The sequence below is a fragment of the Piliocolobus tephrosceles genome, chromosome 6 (genome assembly GCF_002776525.5).
Source record: "Piliocolobus tephrosceles isolate RC106 chromosome 6, ASM277652v3, whole genome shotgun sequence".
In the NCBI taxonomy this organism is placed as follows: domain Eukaryota; kingdom Metazoa; phylum Chordata; class Mammalia; order Primates; family Cercopithecidae; genus Piliocolobus; species Piliocolobus tephrosceles.
Window position 1 is genome coordinate 99,889,654 of NC_045439.1, and position 25,562 is coordinate 99,915,215.

At 51.6% G+C, this 25,562-nt stretch overlaps 1 protein-coding gene and 1 long non-coding RNA gene across 3 annotated transcripts; one reads left to right on the forward strand and one right to left on the reverse strand.

Moving 5' to 3' along the window:
• Window positions 1-477: 477 nt before the first annotated feature.
• RHCG (Rh family C glycoprotein) lies at window positions 478-24,961 on the reverse strand. Of its 2 annotated transcripts, none has more exons than XM_023187232.1 (11): window positions 24,778-24,961; window positions 15,249-15,435; window positions 11,477-11,627; window positions 8,690-8,837; window positions 7,790-7,956; window positions 6,324-6,461; window positions 5,986-6,122; window positions 5,554-5,678; window positions 5,227-5,300; window positions 1,798-1,939; window positions 478-930 (listed from the first exon to the last, which is right to left on the reverse strand). In XM_023187232.1, exons 1-10 carry the CDS (start codon window positions 24,959-24,961, stop codon window positions 1,811-1,813), a joined length of 1,440 nt encoding a protein of 479 aa, XP_023043000.1. In that variant the 3' UTR covers window positions 478-930; window positions 1,798-1,810. The 2 variants fall into 2 exon arrangements, with proteins under 2 accessions (XP_023043000.1, XP_023042999.1); XM_023187231.1 differs by having other exon boundaries at window positions 1,787-1,939.
• LOC111522931 lies at window positions 21,540-25,562 on the forward strand. The gene is made up of 3 exons (XR_002725369.2): window positions 21,540-21,775; window positions 24,846-24,943; window positions 25,276-25,562. It is a non-coding gene; the product is annotated as an uncharacterized LOC111522931 (long non-coding RNA).

Sequence of the window (25,562 nt, forward strand, 5' to 3'; positions counted from 1 at the left end):
CCAGGAAGTGTGTATTACTCTGCCCAGGGTGGTGGTGAGCCTGGGAGATCTACCCTCCTGAAACCTCCCCCCACTGTCCAGGGAGAAGAAGGCTGGCTTGGCAGAGAGGAAGAAGGAAAGGGATGGGGAGGAGGAGATGGGCCCAAAGAAGCCCTCCCTCCCTTCTCCCAGTCCTGCTGGAGTGCCCAGAGCAGGACCACATGGAGGGCACAAAAGGGATGCCAGATTTCTCAAGGGCTGAGTTTCTGGAGTAGCTGATGGAGGGGGCTTGAAGCAAGACCCCAGCCCAGGGCTGAGCCCTGCTGGGTGCCCCAGGCTGAAGGCAAGCTCCAGGACCCAAGTTCTGCTTCCTCAGCCTGGGATGGTTTTCCCTGTAGTGTGGGTGGTACCCTTGGATGAAGGTAAGGGCTGGGGCAGAAGCAGGTCTCTTGGGTCCTTTTCTCTCTCATACTGGCCCCATTGGAGCACTCACACCCATTTTACAAAGGACATCAAGAATGTTTATTCCCAGAGGCTGCCACCTACACAACACAGAGAAGTCTAGGGGACCCAGGGAGCATAGGAGATGCTGGCTGATGTGCAGGCAGTGGGTAGAAGAGCCTCATAGGTGGTGACTGGCGGCTAAGTTGTCTCCTAGGAGTGCTCAGGTTCACCCCCAGTCTCTAGCCCCATTCTGAGCCTGTTTTTCTCCAGTGTGGCCAAGACCCCAGGCAGAGGCAGAACTTCTGCAGCCAGAACCTGGCTTGGATGACCACCTTGTTTGTAGCTTCTCTTTCTCCATTCTTAGGCAGACCCCCTGGGATGAAGGGGAGGGAAGGGGTGGAGGCACCTTGAGGCCAAGCCAGCAGGTGGAGGTGCTGCTTGCTCACTCTTGTGTCCCTAGTTAGGTCAGCACCAGCTCCTCTGGAGCCCCGGGACAATCTGTGGAGCCTGCGGGGAGACAGCCAAGAGCAGTGGGTCACTGCCTGGTCCTGCTGTAGCCTCTTAGGTACCATTTTCTTTTCTGGATGGGGTGGACATTAAAGGCAACTGGGCATAGCCTCACCTTTCTCTTTCCTGGCACCCTAACATCCTCTCTTGCCACATCACTCAGCCTCTTGCCCCAGACCCAGCTATTTCCAAGCTCTGGCCTCCAAGGAAGTTAAATAACAATAATAAGAACAGTAACAATGACCAGCAAGGACCTCAGTTTCTCCACTTGCTAGTTGCATGATCTTGAAGAACCAGAACTTCTCTGAGCCTTAGTTTGCTCATCTATTAAAAAGAAGGCAGTAATTCTACCTGCCTTGTAGAGATCTTGGGAAGGTTAGATGTGAAAGCCATGAGCAAGGGCTTGGTGCATTCTGCAGAGGAGGAAAAGTGTTAGTTGATGGAAAAAAGGAGGGGAGGGTGGGTCTTGTCTGAGTTGAGCAATTGAATACAGCCAGACCTGTCAGCTACACTTTTATAGATGAGGAAATCGAGGCACAGCCTCTGGGGTGAAGAGATTCTCAAAGTCACACAGCCAGCAGGCACAGTCACAAAGCCAAGTGTGCCCCCAGGTCTCCTTCCATGCCCTTGTGCCTTCACATGTTTCTGTGTCTGTCCTGGATGCACGTTGTCTGACTCTAAGAAGCTCTCCTGCCAACCCGTGTGCCCACTGCACCTCAGGCAGGAGGGGTGGAAGCCCTCATTTCTTGATGTTTGCTTTTTGCCTCTTTGCTAGTAGCATCTGATTCTGAGAGCTGGGCCCCCACTGGGAGAACCTCCCTGTCATCCCCACAGACCAAGCCAAGCCCATGCTCACCTGCTCCTCACCTGCCCTGGGAGCCTAGGGTACCAAGGGTACTGAGGAAGCCATGGGTAGTGGGGACACCATGGGTACTGAGGGTACTGAGGGTCCTGAGGGCTTGAAGGTGGGGTCTTCAGGGATGTAGACAGTGCTGTTCCCTTCAGGCATCTGCAGAGAGAGGATGCAACGCTGAGGGCCCTGTCCCAGGCCAGGCAAGGGTGTCCCTGGTGACTAGAATCTCCTGGAGCTGCAAATGGTGTGTGGCGAGCGCCACCTTGTGATCGCCATGCGGATCACATGCCACGGAAAGCAGGGTGGTCCTTCAACACAGGTGTCCTGCCCCTACCCTGTATTAGGCACTATCCTGGGTGCTGGGGCATGGCAAGGATAAGACAGGGTCCTTGCCCCATGAGGGTAATGGTGAGGCATTCCAGTGAAACGCCCAGTGACAGTAAGAGTTGTAAGTGCACACCAAAGGCTTATAACCCAGCCTGGGGGATGCTGAGAAGTTGTGCTGAACCCACTTTTAAAAGATGAGTAGGAGTAAGGGGCAGAGGCAGTAAAAGGCAGTATGGCAAGCTCTGTAAACTGCAGACAGGTCCGAAAGTGGGGTGGGGAAGGTGCAGGGAAGGCCAGAAGTGGGTAGAGAGGTAGAGTGCAGGCAGGGCAGGTCAGCCCTGCCCTTGCCTCATCTGTGGTCCTAGGGAACACTGGTCCAATCCCCATCCTTTGAGAAGCCACCTCACTCCCAAGGTAAACCACTCAGGGCCTCAGGGACTGCCTGATAGTGTTCCTTCCACTGGCATGGAATTTCATTATTCCCAACCAGGTACAGCCAGCCCTCCATACCCATGGGTTTTGTATCAGCAGGTTACACCTATCACAGGTTGAAAATATTCAGAAAAAGCAACAAGAAAAAATGACAATACAACAACAAAAATAATACAAATAAAAAACAATACAGTATTTACATTGCATTAGGTATTATAAGTAATCTAGAGATTACTTAAAATATGTGGGAGGATACATGTAGGCTTATATGTAAATACTATGCCATTTTTATATCAGGGACTTGAGCATCCCAGCAAGGGATCCTGCAACCAATTCCCTGAGGTTGCTGGGGGATGTCTGTACTGCTCAAGGTATATAGAGCTGAGAGGTGTGAACTTGCAATAAATTATAAAGATCCAAACAGAACCAAGAGGGAACTTCTACATGGGGGAACTGATAACATTTCCGGTTTACTTCATTAGCATAAAATCTGTGTGGTTTCTAATTGTGGTGTCTAAAATAGTTTAAGTTCTGACTTTATTAAATACAGAATAGAAATAATTATCCTGTGAGAAAAGAAAGTTTATTAGGAATGTAATAACACAGAACAATTCTTATGATAGAGCAGTAAGGAGAAAGAGACCGATACTAAATTGGGTGAATAATACAGTCTCAACCATGTAAGAAAAATCTATGCATCTATGCAGAGAAAAAAAGATAGAAAGGAAATATATCAGAAAATATTAATATTGCTTGACATAGGGTGATGGGATTTCTATTTTTCTCTATTTCCAGATTTTCTTTAACGAGCACCTAGTCATTTTTAATTAAAACATTTTTAAAGACTTAATTTAAGAGACATTCGTTATATGCATGAAGTTACCTTACAGTAGATATTAGTTAAAATTACCTTTAAAACTTCTGGTATGGTTTTAAAAATACAGAGCTAAGTGAAAGGCATTATGGGTGGCCCCTTGTCCCAGGAGCCACAGACACAGGCCAGTCCTCACCCTGTCATGAGGGGACAGTGTAGGAAGCATGAGGGGAGTCCTGCCATCCTGCATCATCCAATGGCAGGTGGGCACCTCCAATCACGATTCATGGGGAGAGGCCTGCCTGAAGTCACAGAAAGCCCAGATTGTGGCATTTTAAGGAAACTGAGTTCTGTGACATTCCACCACTTTCATATCTAGAACAATGTTCCTCAAGCTGCTGAAAGTGGTGGGATGCTGCAGAACTCAGGTTCTTTCTTTCTTTATTTTTGTCTTTATTATTATTATTATTTTTTTAGATGGAGTCTCGCTCTGTCATCCAGGCTGGAGTGCAGTGGTGCGATCTCAGCTCACTGAAACCTCTGCCCCCTGGGGTTCAAGTGATTCTCCTGCCTCAGCCTCCTGAGTAGCTGGGATTACAGGCAGAAGACACTGAGCCCAGCTAATTTTTTGTATTTTTAGTACAGATAGGGTTTTGCCATGTTGGCCAGGCTGTTCTCGAACTCCTGACCTCAGGTGATCTGCCCGCCTTGGCCTCCCAAAGTGCTGGGATTATAGGCATGAGCCACTGCACACAGTCCAGAACTCAGTTTCTGTATCGGAATCACCTGGGAGCTTGTCACTTGCAGAGTCCCGGTCCCTACTGAATCAGAACCTCTGGGGTGGTGCCTGGGAAGGTCTCCAGGTGGTTCTTATGGAGACTGAAGCTGAGCACTGCACTGTGATTCCTAACCCAGGCTGGGTGGTAGAATCCCCAAGAAAGTTTTAAAAAATTCTAACTTCTAGACCCTACCCCAGAGCAGTTAAATCCAAGTCTCTGTGGGCTGGGGCCTGGGCTTTGGAATGCTGTCAAAGCTCCCTAGGTGATTCCAGTGTGCATCTTAGCGCTGAAAACCACTGCTCAAATACAGTGGTGCTTAGACTTGTTTGTCATCAGAATCACCTGGGGGCTTATTAAACCAGCGTGCTGGACCCACCCCCTTGTTTTGGAATCAAGATGTCTGAGGAACTTAAGACTTTGCATTTCTCTCTCGCTCGCTCGCTCTATTGCCCCGGCTGGAGTGCAGTGGCACCATCATGGCTCACTTTAGCCTCCACCTCCTGGGCTCAAGTGATCCTCCCGCCTCAGCCTCCAGAGTAGCTGGGACTACAGACGCATGCCACCACGTCTAAGTTTTCTATTATTTTTTGTAGAGAAGGGGTCTCCCTATGTTGCCCAGGCTAGTCTCAAACCCCTAGGCTCAAGCTGTCCTCCTGCTTCAGCCTTCCAGTGTAGGAATTACAGTTGTGAACTACTGCACCCATGGGAATTTGTACTTCTAACCAGTCTGCAGGTGATGCTGATGGTGCCGGGCACCAAACCGTGGGGACCACTGCTCTAGAATAAAGCTGACTGAGTCTTTAGGGACAAGAGTAAACTCCAGCTGCAGCCCTGACTGTAGGTTGCTTCTGTCACCCCCGCTAGGGTGTGCAGAAAGAGAGGTACACACCACCCACTCCGAGCCCTGGGGTCTAGAGGGAAGAGTCGTCAACCTCCATGAGACACAGCCTCCCCCGATGAAGAAGTAGGGTAATGCAGGCTCTGACCCCCACCCCTGGCATCTGGGTCTGCAGGCCCCAGCCCAGCTGATGCAGGTGGAGGCGGGGAGGGAATGCAGCTGCACTCCTTCGGCGGGACAAATCAGAACTCACCTCCCAGTAGACTGCATCCTCAAAGCAGTTCTCATCTGAAGGTTGTCCCCAGAATGGTAATCTCAAAATGAGCCCTACAGAAAGTTGGAGATTACAGGATGTCAGGAAATGCCTTCCCTCTGCTCACCCCAGCCATTTCCCTCAGCTGGGAAAATCCTCCTAGGGCCCTTGGGCTGAAGTCCAAATTGTCTCAGTCCTGTAGCTAGAAGTGCAGAGATCAGGGACTCCTGAAGGCTCCAGGCTGACCTGTGCTGCACGCCCTTTGGTTCCCCACCCAGGGAGGCCCACAGCAGTCCCCCCTTCTCTGGCTCAGCCATTCCTGCTCACCCACAATGATGCCACCCATCAGGGCCATGGCCAGGGTCACCAAGAGACCATAAATCTGGAACTTTCCCTGTGTTCTTGCAGTCCAGTCCCTCTTGAAACCTTGAAAGTCAAAGGAATGGACAAGCCTGGGGTGGAGACAGGGGGCAGGTCAGGGCCCCATGGAGAAGCCAAGTAACCGCTTGCTGCCACCCCAAAAATGTGAGCGGGTACCACGGGCCCCAGCCTTCCCACCACAACATGGGGGCACCAGACATACCAGTTGGCCTCTAATGGGAAGGGACAGAGTTTGGGGAGAGAGGCCCATGAAACAATTGGTCCAGAGTGGGGAAGGAAAGGGAGAAAGAGGCCGTCGGGTCCCAGAGGAATAGCAGGAAGAAGGGATGGGAGAAGGAAGGGGGAAGCTCCGTCCCGCCATGCCTCCTCCACATTTACCCTTCTTTTCCATAGACTTCAAGGCTGGCGGAGGCCGCTGTCACAGCACCCACGATGCCGCCTATGATGCCAGGAATGCCATGCAGATTGTTAATGCCACATGTGTCCTGGATATGCAGCCGGGACTCCAGGAATGGCTGGAAAGGGAAGGTGGGTGCTGCTCAGGCCAGGGGCTGCATCAAGGTTTTGGGGAGGTGGGGATTCCAGAGGCCCTCAAATACACAGAGACCCAGGATTCTCTAGCCCTTAGCTGCCTCCCTAGGAACCCTCAGCTCACTGTCAGGAACACAAAGACCTCAGCATTTTCCAGCCCCCAGCCCCTTGCCTGGGACACTTACGGTCAGGTATACAAAACCCAGGGTCGAGATGATGCCACAGATGAAGCCGATGATGAGGGCGCCATAAGGCATGAGCATCATCTCAGCAGCGGTACCCACGGCCACCCCTCCTGCGAGCGTGGCATTCTGGATGTGCACCTGGGCAGGGCAGGCAGAGCAGGCAAGAACTCAGTCCTCTCCCTGGAGCACCAGGCCTGGAGGAGCTCACTCACTGGCTGTGCGAGGGTGTATCCTGGGCCCTGGGAGCCAGGGATGGCTGGGAGTTCACCTCAGCAAGCCAGGAGCATGCAGAGGACTTCAGCCCTCACCCAGGCTTGCTATAGCTGCTCCCTGTGTCTCTCTGCACATGCCACCCACCCCACCTAGCAGGTCTGGGCATTTGCCATGTGCTGGTGCACCTGCCAGTGAGCCCTGACAACAATCACACAGTTGTTTTATGTGTACCATGTATACCTGTGTGCCCAGACTAGCGTGTCTGAATGTTCTTGCCAGGGATGTAAGTCCACGTCAAGTGCCTATGGGGTCTAGACATACACACGTACTGGCTGCTGCTGTCTGAATGCTAATCTGTACCGGGTGCCGTGCTGCTGGCTGTGGAGGTTAGCTCTTTCCATCTCTACAAGTCTGCAAGGTGAGGACAGTTATCTTGCAACATTTGCAGATGAGGAAACTGAGGTGAGGGGGGTTAAATGACTTGTCCAAGACCACAGAGCTAGCAAGACGCAGAAAGGTGTCTTGATCCAGGCTGTATGGCCCCAGAGTCCCTATCCTTGACCCTATTCCATGTCACTCCCTGCAGGTGGGTATGGATACACACAGGTGTGCCAGTCTGTGTGTCTGATTCTCTTCCCCAGGTGCCTGAATCCCCACCTCTCTGCATGGTGAGTGTCCCCAAATAATTGATACTCCTGACAATGTCTCAGCACACATATGCCCATGTCAAGACGCTTGTGTCAGATTATAAGATAGGTTGGGTGCAGTGGCTCATGCCTGTAATCATAGCACTTTGGGGGGCTGAGATGGGTGGATCATTTGAGGTCAGGAATTCGAGACCAGCCTGACCAGTATGGTGAAACCCCATCTCTACTAAAAATACAAAAATTAGCTAAATTATCTGGGCGTGGTGGCCTGAGCCTGTACTCTCAGCTAGTTGGGGAAACTGAGACAGGAGAATTGCTTAAACCCGGGAGGCAGAGGTTGCGGTGAGCTTAGACAGCGCCACTGTACTCCAGCCTGGGTGACAGGGCAAGACTCCATCTCAAAAAAAAAAAAATTACAAGGTAAAGAATGTCCTTGCTCTGGGTGCTGCTGAAAACTGGCCATGTTCTCAAAACAGATCATTTCTCCCCCAGCCTCATCTGCAAGGTGGGTGCGATGATCCCCTCAGAGCTGTTGGCAGGGCATGGTGATCAGCGCCCTCCTGGCCCAGGCAGTCAGAGCCACACCCCCAGTGCCCTCATGCTCACCATGTCCAGCTTGCCCTTCTTGTGCAGGGCACTGGATACTGCCACCGAGGTAAGCACACAGGCAGCCAAGGAGCAGTAGGTGTTGATGGCGGCTCGGTGCTGGCTGTCCCCATGGTAGGATATGGCTGAGTTGAAGCTGGGCCAGTACATCCAAAGGAAGAGTGTGCCTGGTCAGACCAGACAGGCCCGATGGGCCCGGGAGGAGAGGCATTAGTTAGAGCCCCACAGCTCAGGCAGGCATCCTGTCCTTTAGCTCTAGAGGTGACCCCACACCCAGCTGTTTCCACCTCTGCAGCTTTAGTCATGCAGGGGCTCTTCCTGGAAGGCCCTCCCTGCCTTCCTCACCCCCCACTTAGCCTCCCACACTACTCCAGGAAGTCTACCCTGACCCCCATTTCTGGGCTAAATGCCCGCACCCTGTTCCCACAGCACCAGGAGGGAGAATCTTTTCTCCATTGTAGGGAGATCCTCCAGGTGGCACTGCTGTCTATTCCACTACACTGTGAGGAGCTCCTGGAGGGCAGGGCTGGGTTTTGAGAGACCAGAATGGGAGTGGTCAGTGTCTTCTCTGGAATGAATGGACACAGAAGTGGAAATGCACATCTTGCCCTAGCCCAGGGGATGGAGTGAGCAGCTCCTGGTTACCACTGTGTCTGCCTTGGGGCATTCTAGGGGAAATACAGGATGAGTGACCAACTTCTTTCAGCTCCATGGGGAAGAGGGACAGACATATGGGATTCTAGAAGTACCTACAGGCAAACTCTGTCTGCCCTTCCCCCAAAGAGAACTGGCAGCCACCCACCATACCACGTGGGGATCAGGTCTGATCATGGTGGCCTTCACCCATCATGGCCGCCTTCACCCATCATGGTGGCCCTCGGTTATCATGGCAGTTCTCACCTATCATGGCAAAGAGGTCCGACTGGTACACAGAACTCTGTCTCTCCTTGCTCTGCTCTAGGTTGCGTCGGTAGAGGATCCGGGTCACTGTGAGCCCAAAGTAGGCGCCAAATGTGTGGATGGTCATGGAGCCCCCTGCATCCTTCACCTGGGGTGCAAGGGACTTGTCAGACTCTGGCACCTTCTCTCCCTCCCTCCTCATAGCCGTCCCTATCCTGCCACACACGCACACCCAGAGCTCCAGCCTTCTCGGACTCTTCAGGGTGCAGCATGGAGCCTGGGGCCCTCACAGACCAATCGGTTGGTAATGGGGAGAAGGTAGGGATTCCCATCAGCAAAATGCCAGGGTGTCCTCACCCAGCAGATTTTGTTGTTCCCAGATGGGGAAACCCAGGCCTGGAGAGGGACTTGCTCATACCGCTGGAGGAGGTAAGGCAGAGGCAGAACTGAGGGAAATGCCCTACCTGCTTTGTCACCCACTGGTTTCCACCTCTGTGCCTCTCATTTGACAAGCTCTGCATTTATACCACCTGCTAGTGCTGTAGCAGGGCTGCTATCAGGATTCATGCAGGCGACTTGCCCCTGGCGAGGGCCTGGCGCTTAACAGGTGCCCGATTAATGTTGGTCCCACTCACACTCACCTCCCCTTCTCTTTAACCTCCTCCTTCCTGCCCACTCAGAACTAATCTCAGATGAATAGAATCACAGACTCACTCCTTCACTTTAGACGGGGGAAACCCAGCCAGAGAGGTAAGTGTGTCATCCAAGGTCATAGAGCTGGTTGTGACAGTGCTGGGATTCTCAACTCCCAGCCTAGCGGATTCCTCTACTAGCTGTGTGACCTTAGGTGAGCCCCTTAATGTCTCTGAGACTCAGCTTTCTCATCTATAAAATGGGGGTAAGCCAGGCACAGTGGTGGCTCATGCCTGTAATTTTGGGAGGCCAAGGCGGGCGGATCACTTGAGGTCAGGAGTTCCAGACCAGCCCGGCCAACATGGCAAAACCCCGTTTCTACTAAAAATACAAAAATCAGCTGAGCATGGTGGTGTGCACCAGTAATCCCAGATACTCGGGAGGCCAAGGCATGAAAATCACTTGGACCCGGGAGGCAGAGGTTGCAGTGAGCTGAGATTATGCTACTGCACTCCAGAGTGAGACTCTATCTCGGGAAAAAAAAAAAAAAAAAAAAAAAAGAGAGGGTATGCATACTGAGATTCAGTAATGCAAAGGACTGAGAGATGACCCTTGGAGGCAAAGGGAACAGCAAGTGCAAAGGCCTTGAGGTGGGACCAAGCTTTGTGCCTGAAGAGCAGACAGCAAGCTATGACAAAGCACGGGAAGATGGGGAGAGAGTAGACAATAAGATGGGGAGAGAATAGACAAGATGTGGAGAGAAAAGTTGGTGCCAGAACAGGAAGGGCCTTATAGCAAGTTTGGATTTTCTCCTGAATGAAATGTTAAAACTACTGAGAGATTTTCACTGGGTGAATGGTCTTCTATGCATTATTCATTTATTTGTTTATTTATTTTTTTGAGACAGAGTTTTGCTCTTGTTGCCCAGGCTGGAGTGCAACGGCGTGATCTCGGCTCACCACAACCTCTGCCTCCTGGATTCAGGTGATTCTCCTGCCTCAGCCTCCTGAGTAGCTGGGATTACAGGCAGGCGCCACCACACCCAGCTAATTTTTGTGTTTTAAGTAGAGACAGGGTTTCCCCATGTTGGCCAGGCTGGTCTTGAACTCCTGACCTCAGGCGATCTGCCCGCCTTGGCCTCCCAAAGTGCTGAGATTACAGGTGTGAGCCACCGCGCTTGGCCTAATTTTGTATTTTTAGTAGAGACAGGGTTTCTCCATGTTGGTCAGGCTGGTCTCGAACTCTCGACCTCAGGTGATCCGCCTGCCTCGGCCTCCCAAAATGCTGGGATTACAGGCATGAGTCACAGTGCCTGGCTGCTTCTCTATGCATTATTTATAGGCCACTCTGGCTGCTGGAGATGATTTTCCTTAGGGGCAAGGAAGGCAAGAATGCAGCCAGGGAGATGAGTCAGGAGGAAGAGATATGGTAGCTTGGACTAATCTGGTGGCTGAAAAAAATTACAAAATGAATGACTGAATTTAGGGTGACCTAAATCACCCCCTGCCAAGGAGGAGGAGTTCCAGACAGAGTCCAAATATAGAAGAGGACGGTGCTAAGAAAAGGGTGAAGGGTGCAGTTTCTACGTGAGTTCCCCTACTGTCCAAAAGCACCAAGGAGGCTTCTGAGATAGAGTCAAAGGTCTAAGGTGCCTCTTATCTGAGCCACTGAATTGACCTCCCCCAGGGAGCAGCGCTCCTGTCATGGCCCATGTGAATGGCAGCTCTGGTGCTGGATCATACACACCATGGCCACCTTGGCCATTCACCTGGGATCCTGCCCTACAGATTTGCCCCCTCAGTACACTGGATGCCTTTTCTTGGCAGAGCAATCTGGAAATGTGGTATGTGTGCAAGAGTATGTGCAGGGATATCCTATTCATTCCATCTGATGTTGAGAAAGAAAGGAGGGGGAAAAAAACAACATTCAGGGAAGCCCTGCTCTGCCCAGGTGCTGGATTGACCTGCTAGGTGGACTATGGTACCTGCCTGGTAGATATCATTACTCCCACTTTAGAGATGAGAAAACTGAGTGACGTTCAGGAGGTTGAGTGACTCGCCAGGCTGGCATGTCTCCCCAGCTGTATATTTCTCCATACCCTGTCCCCCAAAGCATCCCCACCACCTTATTATCCCCATTCTGAGCCCTGCTCACCTTTAGCAGGTTAAGGAGAATGAACTCATTCACAGCGAAGAGGGTCACTTGGAAGAAAGTCATGATGAGCAGCTGAATGGGGCTGACTTTACCCAGAACTGCCCCAAAGGCCACGCAGACAGAGGCCACGCAGAAGTCAGCATTGATGAGACTGTGGGGAGACAGGCCAGTGGAGAAGCTGGGGCAACAGCAAAAAGTGGCACTGGAAGCCCTGGACTTTGGTCCATACATGGATTTCGGCTTGTGGCTTAACCTTTCTGAGCCTCAGTTTCATCATCTACACTAATGGGCACTTAACATTTACAGCTACTCCAAGAATGAAAAGAAACCACACATGAGACAAGACCAGTACAGTAGCACACACTAGATGCCCCCCTCCCATGCAGCCCTATCTCAGGCCCCACTGCTTGCAGACAGCTTGGGCTCAGGGTGCCATGTGGTCTCGCTGCTATTGTTGAACATGCCCCATATTTTGGGGTCCTGCCCTGCCCTGTAGCTTCTACCTGCTTTTCCAGAACCTCCTCTTACTGCCTCCTCTTTCAGGAAGCCTTCCTGTTTCCTCCAACCAGATGCAGTGTCTGCTTCCAGATCCTTATCTCTCACTCTGCACATACCTCTTCTGCTGGTGACCAGGGCCTTGCTTGAGTTTGAACTGTTGGGACCTTTCCTTTACCTTACCCATGAGAGAGGATCTGTGTCCAGGGAAGAAACAGAGGGACTTTCCTGCAGGAAGGAGGGAGCTGGGGTGGTACTGGATGGAAGGAGGGAGCAGGAAGGCCAGCAGGGAGGATGGAGGCAAAGGACATAGGTCCTGCTCAAGCCTAGACCCTGAGCACCCTGCCAGCCCAGCAGAGGGCTGATGAAGAGGCAGACAGCTGAGTGGACATTGTGTAGACCCTGGTTCTATCCATGTGCCCACTTTGCCCAAGCCTGGCCTCCTTGTCCCCTGCCAGCAGCAAAGCTGTCCTCTGGATTCGAAGGCAAGACCCTCAGTGTGGCTGTTAGGCTGGGAGAGTTGCTGATGGGGTGGGTGTAGGGATAAAAGGGGCTACTTCCTCAAGACTGTCACATCTAGAGGGGACTCCCTTCCCTTTCCATGTTCAGGGCTGTGTGTGTGTGAGAGAGAATGGGGTGAGGAGCGAGAATGAAACTAATTGTAGGGCCAGTTAGTGGAATGGGGGTGGGGTCCCTCCCAGTCCCTCCCAGTCCCTCCCAATACAGAGTGTTCACTGAACTGTCCACTCCACTATTGTCTCATTCACCACTGTGTCCCCAGGGCCTAGTAGGGCCTGGCTAAATGAGTGATGGCAGTTCCTAAGTGCTAGGCTCTGGGGTATCTACTAAGTACTATATATGCTCCCCTGTGCCATCCCTGAGCCATACAAGACAGGCACTGTCATTAGCCACATCATTCAGATGGGACATGGAGAATCAGAGAGGCTGAGTTATTTGCCCAAGATCCCATAACTGCAGCTGGAAGATTCATCTTGATAGAAGTGACCGTTAGAAAGGAGAGAGAGAGGCCGGGCACCGGTGGCTCAGGCCTGTAATCCCAACACTTTGGGAGGCCAGAGCGGGTGGACCACGAGGTCAGGAGTTCAAGGCCATCCTGGCCAACATGGTGAAACCCCATCTCTACTAAAAATACAAAAATTAGCCAGGCTTGGTGGCAGGCGCCTGTAATCCTAGCTATTCAGGAGGCTGACAATTGCTTGAACCCGGGAGGTGGAGGTTGCAGCGAGCCAAGATCATGCCACTGCATCCCAGCCTGGGAGATAGAGTGAGATTCAATTTCAAAAACAAAAAACAAAACAAAACAAAAAAACGAGGAGAGAGAGAACAGAAAGGCCCATCCCTTGGGCTATCAGCATCTGGGAGATGGAGATCCAGATGCCACATATCTCAGGAGGGCTGAGGAGGCTTGGGCAGGGCTGGCAGAGGGGCACTTTCTACAGTGACAGGTGGAACTTGGAAGACTCTTCAGCAGGGACAGGACAGAAGCCGGCGGGGGCGGGGGGTCCACATCTCTGGATCCACAAGGTCAGGTCTGGGGCTACATGCTCATCCCAGCCTTGGGCACCAGAAATCAGCTCCAAGTCAGGTGCTGAAAAATCAGTCTCCTGAGAGCCAATTTGTCCAAACTCAGATTTTTCAAGTGACCAACTTGCTGAACAGCTGGTTCACCACAAACCTGTTAACTCACAGTTTGTAATAATTCCCTTTGAATTTTTTTTTTTTTTTTTAGATTAAAAACATTCATTTAGCCATAGCTATTTTGCTGTGGTGGCCAATGATATATATTACAGGTGTTTTTATACTTTGGATCTATGGCTTTGGGAATGATAATTTCTTGTGCATTTTGAACTTCAGGGTGATATGATATGTGTGTCAAGGGTCTTATACACAAAAAGACTCATTTATTGGTTCCAACGCTTATCCAGTCAACTACCTTTCCTGTTTCTCTTAATTCATGGGTTAATTAGTTGGCTTGGATGACGTAATATTTTGCAAATATTTGACACATGTCCTATATTTCAGACACCTGGCCTATCAGAACTGGTTGGTATCCTAAAATCAACAGCAGGGATTTGCCCTTTAAAGGTAGTTTATACCAGTTCGCCTCTACCCCCTTTCTGTGGACAGTTTATGAGTGAGCTAATGAATGTTCATTTTCATACACCAATGATTACTTTTCTCAGATTAAATTTTTTTTTCTTGAAGGATGGACGAATGGAGGAAAACAATTTTTTTTTCTTTAGCCAACCTTGTCATATGTTTACAGAAATAAAAGTCTGCCTAAACTGGACTTAAAGAAGAACCTCCAATAAACTAAAACTTGGTTAAAGAGGGAAAAATCTCCCAAAGGCTCTTGGTTAGGACCTGAGCAACAGAAATTGCTATAGGTTTCATAAGTTGCCATGGGATAGAGAGTTTGATAAAGGAGTCATTCAGTGAGCTGACCACTTTGTCCATTGATTTTTTTGCAAGTTGGCTTTGGGTGAATTTATTTTATAACCTGTTGGTGGTGTTGTGGGTTGGGGAGGTGTGTTGAGGCTTGGAGGAGGTCACTGCAGAACAGAGGGAGGGGCTGAGTAACCTGACAAGAAGGGGCTGGTGGTGCTCATCAGGCCAAGTCATCATAGAGAAGTCATGAGAAGGACAGAGCTGAGAAGTGCTCCACCCTTGGAGGCTGAGGCAGGGGGAGGGGGGCTTCAGCCCTAACACTCCACACCCACACCTGTCTCACAGCTGTTTCCAGCACCTGTTCCCTGGGGTGGGTGGGGCGGTGAGGCAAGACAGGGGGAGAGGTACTTCCATTTGGCTGGAGTCCCCATTCGGTGTTCCCTTCACAAGGAGCCTCAGAGGCTGGCGCAGACATTCCAGCTCTCCCACCAGAGTCCCGTGGGCTGCGGTCTCTCAGGACACAGGGCTGGTAGATTTTGATGTGCGGGGCCCGGCTGCGCCCGGCCGCACCCTGCCCCCAGAGGAAAGTCTAGCCTCAAGTCCCTGCAGCTTTTGTCCTAGGAGAAGGGAGACCCTCCTATGACACCTGGACGACTCCCACCCTGGAGAGTAGCTGATCAGGAAGCGAAGTAAGTGTGTGTGTGTGTGAGTGTGTGTGTCTCGCAAGCCCAGTGTGGCCCAAAGGAGGAGTTGCCCTCCAGCCCCAAGCCCTGGCACCGCCAATGGACACGCCCTCCTCCCCGCAGGCTCACCTGCCCAGCTCCACCCCTCCCAGTCTGCCCCGCCTCCGGGGCCGACCCACGCTCACTTCTCCACTCCCACGACGATGTAGCGGTCTTCTAAGAAGTGGAACCAGCCCTGCATGAGCAGCGCCCACTGGATGCCGAAGGCCGCCAGCAGGAAGTTAAAGCCGACGGCGCTGAAGCCGTAGCGCTGCAGGAAGGTCATGAGGAAGCCGAAGCCCACGAAGACCATCACGTGCACGTCCTGGAAGCCTGCAGGGACAGTACAGCCCGGGACTCGGTGGTCTAGCAAAGGTTCATCCCAGCCCTGGGTTGTACCAGGAGGGCCAGGGCAGTGCCTCAGTCTTCCCCGCCACTGGCCCGTCTCCCTGCTCCACCATCCTAGCCCCGTTTCCCCCTCCCTACATCTGAACCCTGGGGCTGGGCGCGGTAACGCTGCTGGCAGAACCTCCAGTCCCTTCATAAGGGCCTCTCTAGAAAAGGAGGCGCTGGGGGGGACCCTAGGTGGGCCCCCACCTTAGCCTATTTAAACCACTGGGCTGTAGTGCCAAGAGATTCCCAAGCACCCTCCTTGAGAGATGGCAGTTCCTTGGTTCTACCCTCCTCCCTCCTCCCAGCTCTGCTGGCCCAGGCTGGAGGTGGCAGCTGGGCATCGGAATTTGGGGCCAGGTGTGCGTTACACGCAGGGTCTAGGGTCTATAGCCCAGACCATCTGAGGCTATGATGCCCTGCCCTCTCCACCACAATCCTGTTCCTTTGCTATGGAGAATCAATGCTCATCTGGCCAAGGAGTAGCCTGGACAGGCCAAGCACATCAGTTATGCGGATCACATCCCCACATCTCACCACCGACTCCAGCAGATACATATCCCCACATCACTGAGACTTGAATTTGGACCCCAGTTACTCCATCTCCTGGGTGGATGACTCTAGGAAAGTTAAGTGTTTTAACTTAGGGCTTGGCACCTGCTTCTGTAATGCTTATATCACAGATGTTGCAGGGATTAAACGCAGATGTGTATGCAAAGAAGCATCTAGCACAGTGTCTACCCCATACTAGGTGATCCAAATGGGCAGATGTCATTGTTTATTTTCATTCAGGCATGGCCTAATTCTGAGTTCTGACCCAAATCTTCTCCACCTCACAATGTGGCCTTGGCAAACCACTTCCCTTCTCAGAGCCTCGGTTTTCTCAACGACCAAACTAAAGGGATGTATTAGGATGATCTTAACTGCCCTCTTGGCACTTATGTTGTATGGTTCTAAACTCCAAGAAAATAAGAGAAGACAAAGAGCTTTGAGAAGCAAAGAGAATTGCAGAAGCATAACACACTAATAGGAACTGCAGATGTCACAGGACACAGGGGCCAGATGGAAGGGCTCCCACTGGCCAAATCTGGGACAGTTTGAGCACCAAAGTAATTATGTGTTATAATGAATTAAAACCATTTAAAAAGGAACTCATGAGATCATACTGATAATAAGTTGGTAAACACATAAATGAGGTAGCAGATAGGGCTCTTGCCTACAGTAGAACGCTGAGGCTATGCTGGTAAACGTGGAAAAAGTGTTAGAGTTGGAAAATCATTATTTTCATGGTAAAGATTCAATCAGTGGATGGTAAATGCAGGTGGGAATTTTGATTATGCACAAGACATTTGTATTGTCTTAAAGGATTTCCTTATAGACTGCTTATTAGTTGCAGAGGAAGAAAACAACAGTAATTATACTGGGCAACATACTGACTGGGTGATCAAAATTAATATCACCCATGCCTCCACATGTGATACCCTGAAAAGGACCTATCCCCTATGTGGGATTCTAGCTGAGACTGCAGAACCCAATCTCATCATGAGAAAACATCAGACAAACACAAAATGAGGAACATGCTATTAAAAAGGGGTAAGGCTGTATTCTTGAAAAGTATCAGTCATAAAAGACCTTCAAAATGTTCCAGATTAAAAGACATGACAAAAGTTATTAAAGTCAATACCTTACTCTAGACTGGATTATGTATTTGGTGGGGCTGGGAGGGTTGGGGGAGTGCTATAAAGGTCATTATTGGGTCCATTGAGAAAATCAGATATAAATGGATGAAGATATTGTATTAATCAGATATAAACAGATGAAGATATTGCATTAATGGAAATTTATGAAGTTGATTACTATGGTTATGGAAGAGAATATCCCTATTCTTAGGAAATATACTGGAGTAGTTTAAGGTAGAGGGCCATGATGTATGCAATTGACCCTCAAATGGTTCAGAAAAACAAAGCACACATGTGTATGTGTGAGTATGTGTATGTGTGTGTGCATATGTGTAGAGAAAGAGTGAGCAAATAGCTGAGTCTGAGTATACAGTATTCTTTTATTGTTGTTGAGACGTAGTCTCATTTTGTTGCCCTGGCTGGAGTGCAGTGGCGCAATCTCAGCTCACCAAAACCTCTGCCTCCTGGGGTTCGAGCGATCCTCCCACCTCAGCCTCTGCAGCAGCTGGGATTACAGGCATGTGCCACCACACCCAGCTAATTTTTTTTTTTTTTTTTTTTTAATTTTTAGTAGAGACAGGGTTTTGCTATGTGGGCCAGGCTGGTCTCAAACTCTAGGTCTCAAGTGATCTGCCCATCTTGGGCTCCCAGAGTGCTGGGATTACAGACGTGAACCACTGCACCCGGCCAGAGTGTAGCCTTCTTTGTGCGATTTCTGTTTGAGCAGCTTTTTGTAAATTTGGAATTATTTCCAAATAAAAAGTCAAAAGGAAAAGAGACTTCAGGGCCCTGACTGGCCTGTCCCAGCCCCGCCCACCTGTCTCCCCAGGGATTCCTACTCCCTCACCTACCTGCCTCCCCGGGGATCTCTACCTCCCTACGTCTTCACCTCCCCTTGGTGCTCCAGCTGCTCTGGCCCTCCTTCTGCTTCTCAGTCCTACACTCTAGGGTCTTTGCCTATGCTGTTCCCACCACCTGGGATGCTGTTCCTGCAGAATGGCCAGATCTCAGCAAATTGTCACCTCATTAGAGAGGCCTTCCTGACCACCCATTTAAGATAGGTTCTCTCCCTGTGGCACCTTGTTTTCTTTCCTAGGTTCTCTTCCTTATGACATCCTTTTTTCTTTCACGGTTCTTGTTATAATTTGAAGTTACGCATTTGTTTGTCTATCCCACGCCACTATAAAACGCCAAGAAGGCAGAGCCATGCCTGTGCCAAGGTCGACTCTCAGTTAACAGCTATGGATGAATGAATGATTGTTATTGTCTCAGAAGCACCCAGGCGTGCCAGCTGAGCAGTGGTCCAGGAGCTCAGGTGGGATTTCACAGGAGGGGCTGCAGCCCCCCTCCAGTCCAATGCCTCCCACCAGGAGGGCTGACAGGTTCTGGTGCCCACTGTAGCCTGGCCAAGGTTGCAGGAGCATTGCTTACGGCACAGCTGCCTGGACCTTGCCTGCCCTCATCTGTTTCCCCTCCAGACTTCCCTGAGGCTCAGGCCAAGACCACAGACCCCTCAGCTATCAGCTACCTGGAGGAGGCTTAGGGGGCTTGGCACACTGAAGGGCAGGGGTACAAGCCAGTGTGGGAGAGCTGTGGGTCCTGCCCCAGGGTGGTGCTCTGAGCTTCCCTCTGAGTTTAGCATCGGTGCTGAGTTTACATGAACAAACACACCTCAGCTTAGGTTTCTCAATGTGTGCAGCTGATTTCATGTATGATCGTGTTGCAGGGTTTATCACATTTCTAACTGTTGTGGAAGAAATTGAGCTGATGTATGTGAAATACTATAAATGGTATTGTGGTTATTCTGGGAAGAACTGATGGGTGACAGACTAGAAGAGAGGTGTAAAAGAGGGAGTTGACAAATTCAGATGACAATTCCAGAAGCGGGGAGGGGAGTTGGCAGGATGACAGGATGGCAGTGCTGTTGACAAACACAAGGCAATGGCAAGAGGTTGCTGTGTGGGAGGGAGGTGCTGGGTCTGGCCTGGCTGTGGGGAATTTCAGATGACCACGGGGGTGAGGGCTGGGCGGTGGGCGGGGGCTGAGGGAAGAAATGGAGCCTAGCCATGGGGGCTTGGAGCTGGGGTCTGAGATTGGGCAGGCCTGCAAATAGAGCTGTGAGTTGCAATGTGGGAATGAAAGGAGAGAAAGACACAAGCTGAGAACAGGCTGTGCCTTGAAGCTAGCAGAGAAGACAAGGAAGGCGCTGGCAGGGAGTTGGGAGGAGCCCCTGGGGAAAGACAGCATCACTGCAAGTGGGGTCCTTTCGAGGAGAGGAGTATCAGTTGCCTGGTGGTATAGACGGGCCATGCTGGCAGGGGCGAAGCTGAAGAGGACCAAGGGAGCCACTGCTGCAGGGGAAGGTGTGTGTGGTTTCAGGGCTGCCTTGGCCTCTGTGTGGCCTGAGAGCAGGAGCAGAGAGCCCTCGCTTTCCTGGTCCATCCTCCCTGCCTGTCCCCTCTCACCCTGCTCTTCTCCCTGCTCTGGTGGGTACCCTGTCTCTCCTTTTCACCCTGTCTCAGGGTGTCTCTTTTTTTCTCTTCCCTCCATCAGGAACACAGACACCCACTTCCTTCTCCCTGGGCACCTCCCCGATTTGTCCTCTTGCTTCCCATCTCTTTATCTGTCCAACTGGTCTTAATTCAGCATCGAAATGTATCCATTTAGTAATTTCTGTTTCATGAAGTTTGGTGCTACCTAAAATGATTTTTAGGCTGGGCGTGGTGGCTCATGACTGTAATCCCAGCACTTTGGGAGGCCGAGGTGGGTGGATCACTTAAGGTCAGGAGTTTGAGACCAGCCTGGCCAACATGGGGAAACCCCATCTCTGCTAAAAATACAAAAATTAGCTGGGCATGGTGGTGCACGCCTGCAATCCCAGCTATTCGAGAGGCAGAGGCTGGAGAATCACTGGAACCAGGGAGGCGGACGTTGCAGTGAGTTGAGATTGTGCCATTGCACTCCAGCCTGGGCAACCGAGTGAGACTTCGTCTCAAAAAAATAAAAATTAAAAAAAAAAAGATTTTTAATAGTGACGATTTGAGGGTCCAAACTATATGGACCTTCAGCACAACAGGACAGAACCTCTCAGATCTACAAGTTCTTTGTCAGTCAAATGGGAGATAGTAACAGCCTCTGGACAGTGCTCACTGCAGAGCTTTGTAGCACACATGTAATGGGATAACCCAATCAAAGCCTTGTGCGAAGGCAGCTGGCTCTTTAGCAATTGCCCCATAATATTAGTTATTATTTCTCTTTTTCTCTTTCAAGACTGACAAGGTTGCATTGGGTTGGCAACTTGCTGAGAGTCAACAAAAGTTGACCCTCAGTCTCCCTCCCCAGCTTTGGTGACTCCAGCTGTCCTGCCCAGAACTGTCTTCCTCAACCTGGAGGGGGCTGGCACTCTGGCCTCCAGGGGGCACTAGTACCCAGCTGTTCTCCCTCTTCCCTTACTCCCAGCCCCCAGCCCCATTCTAGCTCCTGTTGCTTCCCTCTGTAGATGAGTCCCCCACCAAGATGGCTGAGTCTAGGGGATCATTAGGGTCCCACACTAATGGGCCTCTGCAGCCCTCTCCTCTGCGGCATCAGCACAGGAAGGATGGTGCCCTCCAGAGGCTGGGTGCCGTCCCCCTCCCATTCATAGCCCAGCCTAACTGTTTTGTTTGAGACCTACTGGCCAGTTCCCTAATTCCCCCAAGACTCCGTGCCCACCTCTTCCACATCAACACTGCAAAATCTCCTGGGGAGATGGTCAGGGGCAGCAATGCCACAGAAGACCCTGGAAAGCAGGTAAACCCTGGGGCAGGGGGGCTTGGCTCTGACCCTGCCTGTGCCACTGGCTGGCTGAGAGTGTCCAGCACCTCTCGAACCTTCATTACTTCCATCATAAAATGGAAATTATAAATGCCCCACCTGACAGGGCAGGCAAAAAGCATTTTGTGATTGGGAAGTGCACAAAATAATTTAAATCCTATAATAGTTCCAACTAATATTCAGGGAGATGTGTCTCCACCATGTTTCTAACAAGGTGCTGATACTTAACCACCTTAATGGAAAGAGCACTTACTCCCTTCTGGGGAACTCAGTGGCAGCATTTACTGTCTTCTCTCTTTATGCCAGGAGATGAGTGCCCTAACAGTCACCTGTCATCTTGACTCTTCTTAGACATCCTGTACTTTAAATAACATTTCCACCTTAACATGGGCACGCTGAGGCTCGCTGTGGTGAGGTGGTTGGCTCCTCCATGCAGTGATGCACCCGAATAGGATCTGTTTAATTCTAAAGTTCCACTGCCTCCTGCCTGTGGGTAAGCTCATCCTTTATCAAACGGAGCCTGCTTTGGCCTCATGACACAGTCCTTCCGGTGTTTGAAACCAGAGCTTCCTCTGCCCTGGGTCATCTCCCAAAATGTGTCCCACTCCCTCCTTGGTCTTCCAGGGAGCTTCTGGAGTCCAGGCCCTGCTGGCTCCTCCTTGGGCCAGCCTCCCTGAAGCCACTGCCTTCAGCGATTCACCCAGACCCTGGATCACCAGCCCATAGGGAAGCTGCATGTTCAGCAACCACAGCCACTGCCCGCATCACGGGCCTCCAAGGGCACTGACAGGGTGAGTCCCCAACTGGCTCCATGCCTGCTGCCTGCTGTGGGGCCCATGCCTAGGGAGCTATCCTCAGGCCAAGCCAACTGGAGCTGGACTCCTCTGGACACTGGAGATGGCCAGCAGGCTTCACTAATCCCCTGAGTAGAAAGGAGGCTCACACAGTTGCTGATGGCCTGGATCCAGGAACAGGGAGGGCACCTCAAGGCCTGCCCTCACCCCAATCCCCTAGGAATCACCTCGCTGCCCAGGAACCCAGGCTTGGGGACTTACATGGGCCAGGAAGCTTTGTGCCCTCTAACTCCTAACCACAGCCACCGTGAGTGGAGGGGGGGAAGGAGGAAGGTTGAGAATAGGGAGGAAAGTGGGTCAGGAGTATGGGCTCAGACCCCAGGGCTGCTCCTCTTACTCCCTGGTTTCCCAGCTGAGTGACCTTTGCAAGACACTTCTCCTCTCTGGCCTTAGTCTTCTCATCTGTAGAATGGGGGTCGTCACAGTGCCTCCCTCACAGGTCGTGGTGATGATTAAAGGAGAGAATACATGTGCGGTTGGAGGTGTGGCCACTACTTCTTGCCAAGATTCTTTCCCTATACCCCTCTCCTCTGTTGCTTCCTGCTCCAGTGGCCAAGAGCTCCCCAGGAGAACTAGCAGGGGAAACTCAAGGCCCTCCTTGATGCTGGGGCTCTCCCCCTCTTAGCATCCTTACCCCATCCCTTTCACAAACCCTACTCTTGGGCCACACAACCACTCCCCCTCCTCACAACACCACCCCCTTTCAGTAGCCCCCTTGGTTGCTCGGCTTCTCCCCTCCTCGCCATCCACCACTTCCCAGGAAGCCATCACAGATCCCTTCTGCTCAGAGCACTTGGTCTCACTGAGCCCTGGGCACCACGGTGCCCCTCTCTGCTTCCAAAAAGTCTGGGAACAGAGACCCAGGATATTCAACTTATTTATCCAGAGTGAGCACAGCCCTGGTTTGCCGGAACAGTCATGGCTTATCCCTGGATCCTGGCAAATTACTACCAGCACCACCTTCACTCTCAAAGGTGTCCTCTGATGATGATAAATTATATGATCACACTACAGATAAGCACTTGTTGTATGAATACGTGAAGGTGGGGTGTGAAAGGTGGGTGGGTGAGTGTGGTGGGAGGATAAGAGCTGCCGAGATGTAAGGACTGTACCTCCCCACTGGTGAGGTTCTGCAGCTCCTATTACAGAGTTTCTCTCTCTCTCTCTCTCTCTTTTTTTTTTTTTGAAAGGGAGAGAGAAAGAGATTCATTCTGCCACCTAGGCTGGAGTGCAGTGGTGCTGTCATAACTCACTGTAGCCTCAAACTCCTGAGCTCAAGCTATCCTCCCACCTCGGCCTCCCAGAGTGTGCTGGGAATACAGGTGTGAGCCACCGCACCCAGCCTATTTAAGGTCTTGAGGTCCTCCACTCCCCAGACACATTGAGCACCTGTGAATGCCTATGGGAGGCCTTGCCCCTTATGCTCTGGGGTCAAGTGGGAAGCAAGAGCAGGAGGGGGGGAGAAGAACAGGCAAAGGAGGGTCTCAAGCTTGCCTGCCTCACTGTTTGCTAGGAAGTCCCCCGCTGAGGAGAGGAAAGGTGGACAATGTGAACAGTGGATTTGGAGCCTGAATTCCAAGGCTGCAGCTGTCAAGGTATCTTTTTAAAAACATCCCTAAATGGAGCCCAGGAGAAACTGTGGTCTCCCCAGCAGGGGGCGCACCCCTTGTCTGTTACTTCCCTTCTAGGCATCATGTAACTATTAATGCAGCCCATGATAGCCCTAACTTTTTGGCATCCACTTAATATGGCTGGCTCCCACCAAGCCTGCAGCCCCCCAGACTCAGTCTTTTTCTCATGCAGACTGCCATTCTGAAAGTGTGCAGTTGTTTTCTTGGAGACAGAGAATCCCCTGTGGCCGAGAATGTCTAAGGTGTGGAGGGAACACCAGTTGATATAGGCGGATGCTGGAGAGGGGCTTTAGGGTCCCTTCCAAAGCTAACAGTCAATGACTATATGAACACTACTAGCTAGAATAATTGTCATTGACTGATGGCGGATGGAGTGGAAAATCAGAAAGTACAAGGACATTCTGATTTTGGGAAGAGCCCCAGGCTGGGAGTCCAGAGGTCGGGCAGCTCAGAGTGACCTTGGGCTAGCTCTCTCTGCTCCTGAATCCTAGGACACCTGTGTTTGGTGTTCTTGTAGCAATTGCTCCATTATGAAGAGAGGATCCCACCCCAACTCTGTGCCAGAGCTTTACCTGCACTGCCTCGCCACAGCCTCACCCCAACCCCTGTGAGGGAGGCCCTACCACTATTTTCATTCTGTAGATGAGGAAATTGAGGTTTAGGAAAGTTGGCATTTGCCTAAGGCCACCCACCTGGTTTATGGCAAGAGCCACAAGAGCACGAGAGAAAGAGAGGTATGTGATTGCAGGGTAGTGCTCTTCACCGCAGCACCGCTGACACCAGAAAATTCAGGGGTGCTTGTTTTCCCTCTCCAGACTAAAAGGGGGTGGGTGTCCTGGCCTCCTGGCCCACCAGTGGTCCCACAACACCTCTGCCCACAGCAGGGCTGGCCGGCCATCGAACCATCCCTGTGGCCCTCGACATTATACCTACCCGCTTATTTGGAGTAAGCACTCCTCTGGACAACGGAGCCAGGTCACCCACTGGTTGGTAATGGAGCGAGAAGACTCGGGTCTTTTTAGGATACCAAGCAGGGCTCTCTGACAGGGATGTTGGGGGCCTCTGACGGCTGGGAGGGTGGTCAAATAAAAACTTTATCCCGGGATTTTCCCTACTAGTTTTTCACGGGGAAAAGGAGTTTGTGCACATCTGACAATTTCCCACGCTCGCCCTGCAGAAGCTGGCGAGATGGGGAGTCCGCGGCTGCAGCGCAGATCCCCTCCTCTGCCCTGCGCTGGGCCGAGCCCTTGGCCAGGTGGGGACCGGCGCGGATATGCCTCCACTGGGCCTGCAGGCGGCAGGACTTACTTGGGTAGCGATAGTAGAATTCGTTCTCCACCTCGCTCAAGTTCTTGTGCTTCCTCTCTGTCCACCAGTGGGCGTCGGCATCGAAGTCGTAGCGCACGAACACCCCGAAGAGAATCACCATAGCCACCTGCAGGAGCAGGCAGGTGAGCGGCAGCCGCCAGCGGAGGTTGGTGTTCCAGGCCATGTTGCAGGGGTGCCTGGCCGGGCGGGCAGCGGGCAGTTCGGACGCTGGGAGGCCGGCGGGGCTTTTGAGACCGGGGCAAGGGGGCGGGGCGGCCACGTGGGGCACGGAGCAGCTGACTTGGGCACCGCCCGCGCGCTCACCCAACTGGCAGGGACCCAACCCAAGCTGAGGGTCCCAAAAGATTCCACGCGTTGGGCTGGGGGACAGCGGCAGGAGTAGAGGCCGATAAGGCAGTGGGCAGGAGGATAAGGGTGCCCCAACTTCTATGTCTCCGGTTGATACTGGGGCCTTTCTCCTTTTGTTCTGCTGAACAGGGAAACGGGTATCATTGGCCTCCAAACAAGATCAGAAGGAATTCCCAGACCTAAGTCGTCATCATCATCATCATCATCATCTGTATCATCATCTGTCCTTTCTTTCTCTGATTATGAAATTCACACATGGCACATGAAAAACAAGCAATGTTTGGGACACTGTCACACAACAGAGCGGCCTGGGGAGACATCTGTGATGTGCTAACCCAGACTTCACCCTGGAACAGAAAGAGGATGTTAATGGGAAAACTGGTAAAATCCAAATAAAGCCTGAAAATTAGTTAATA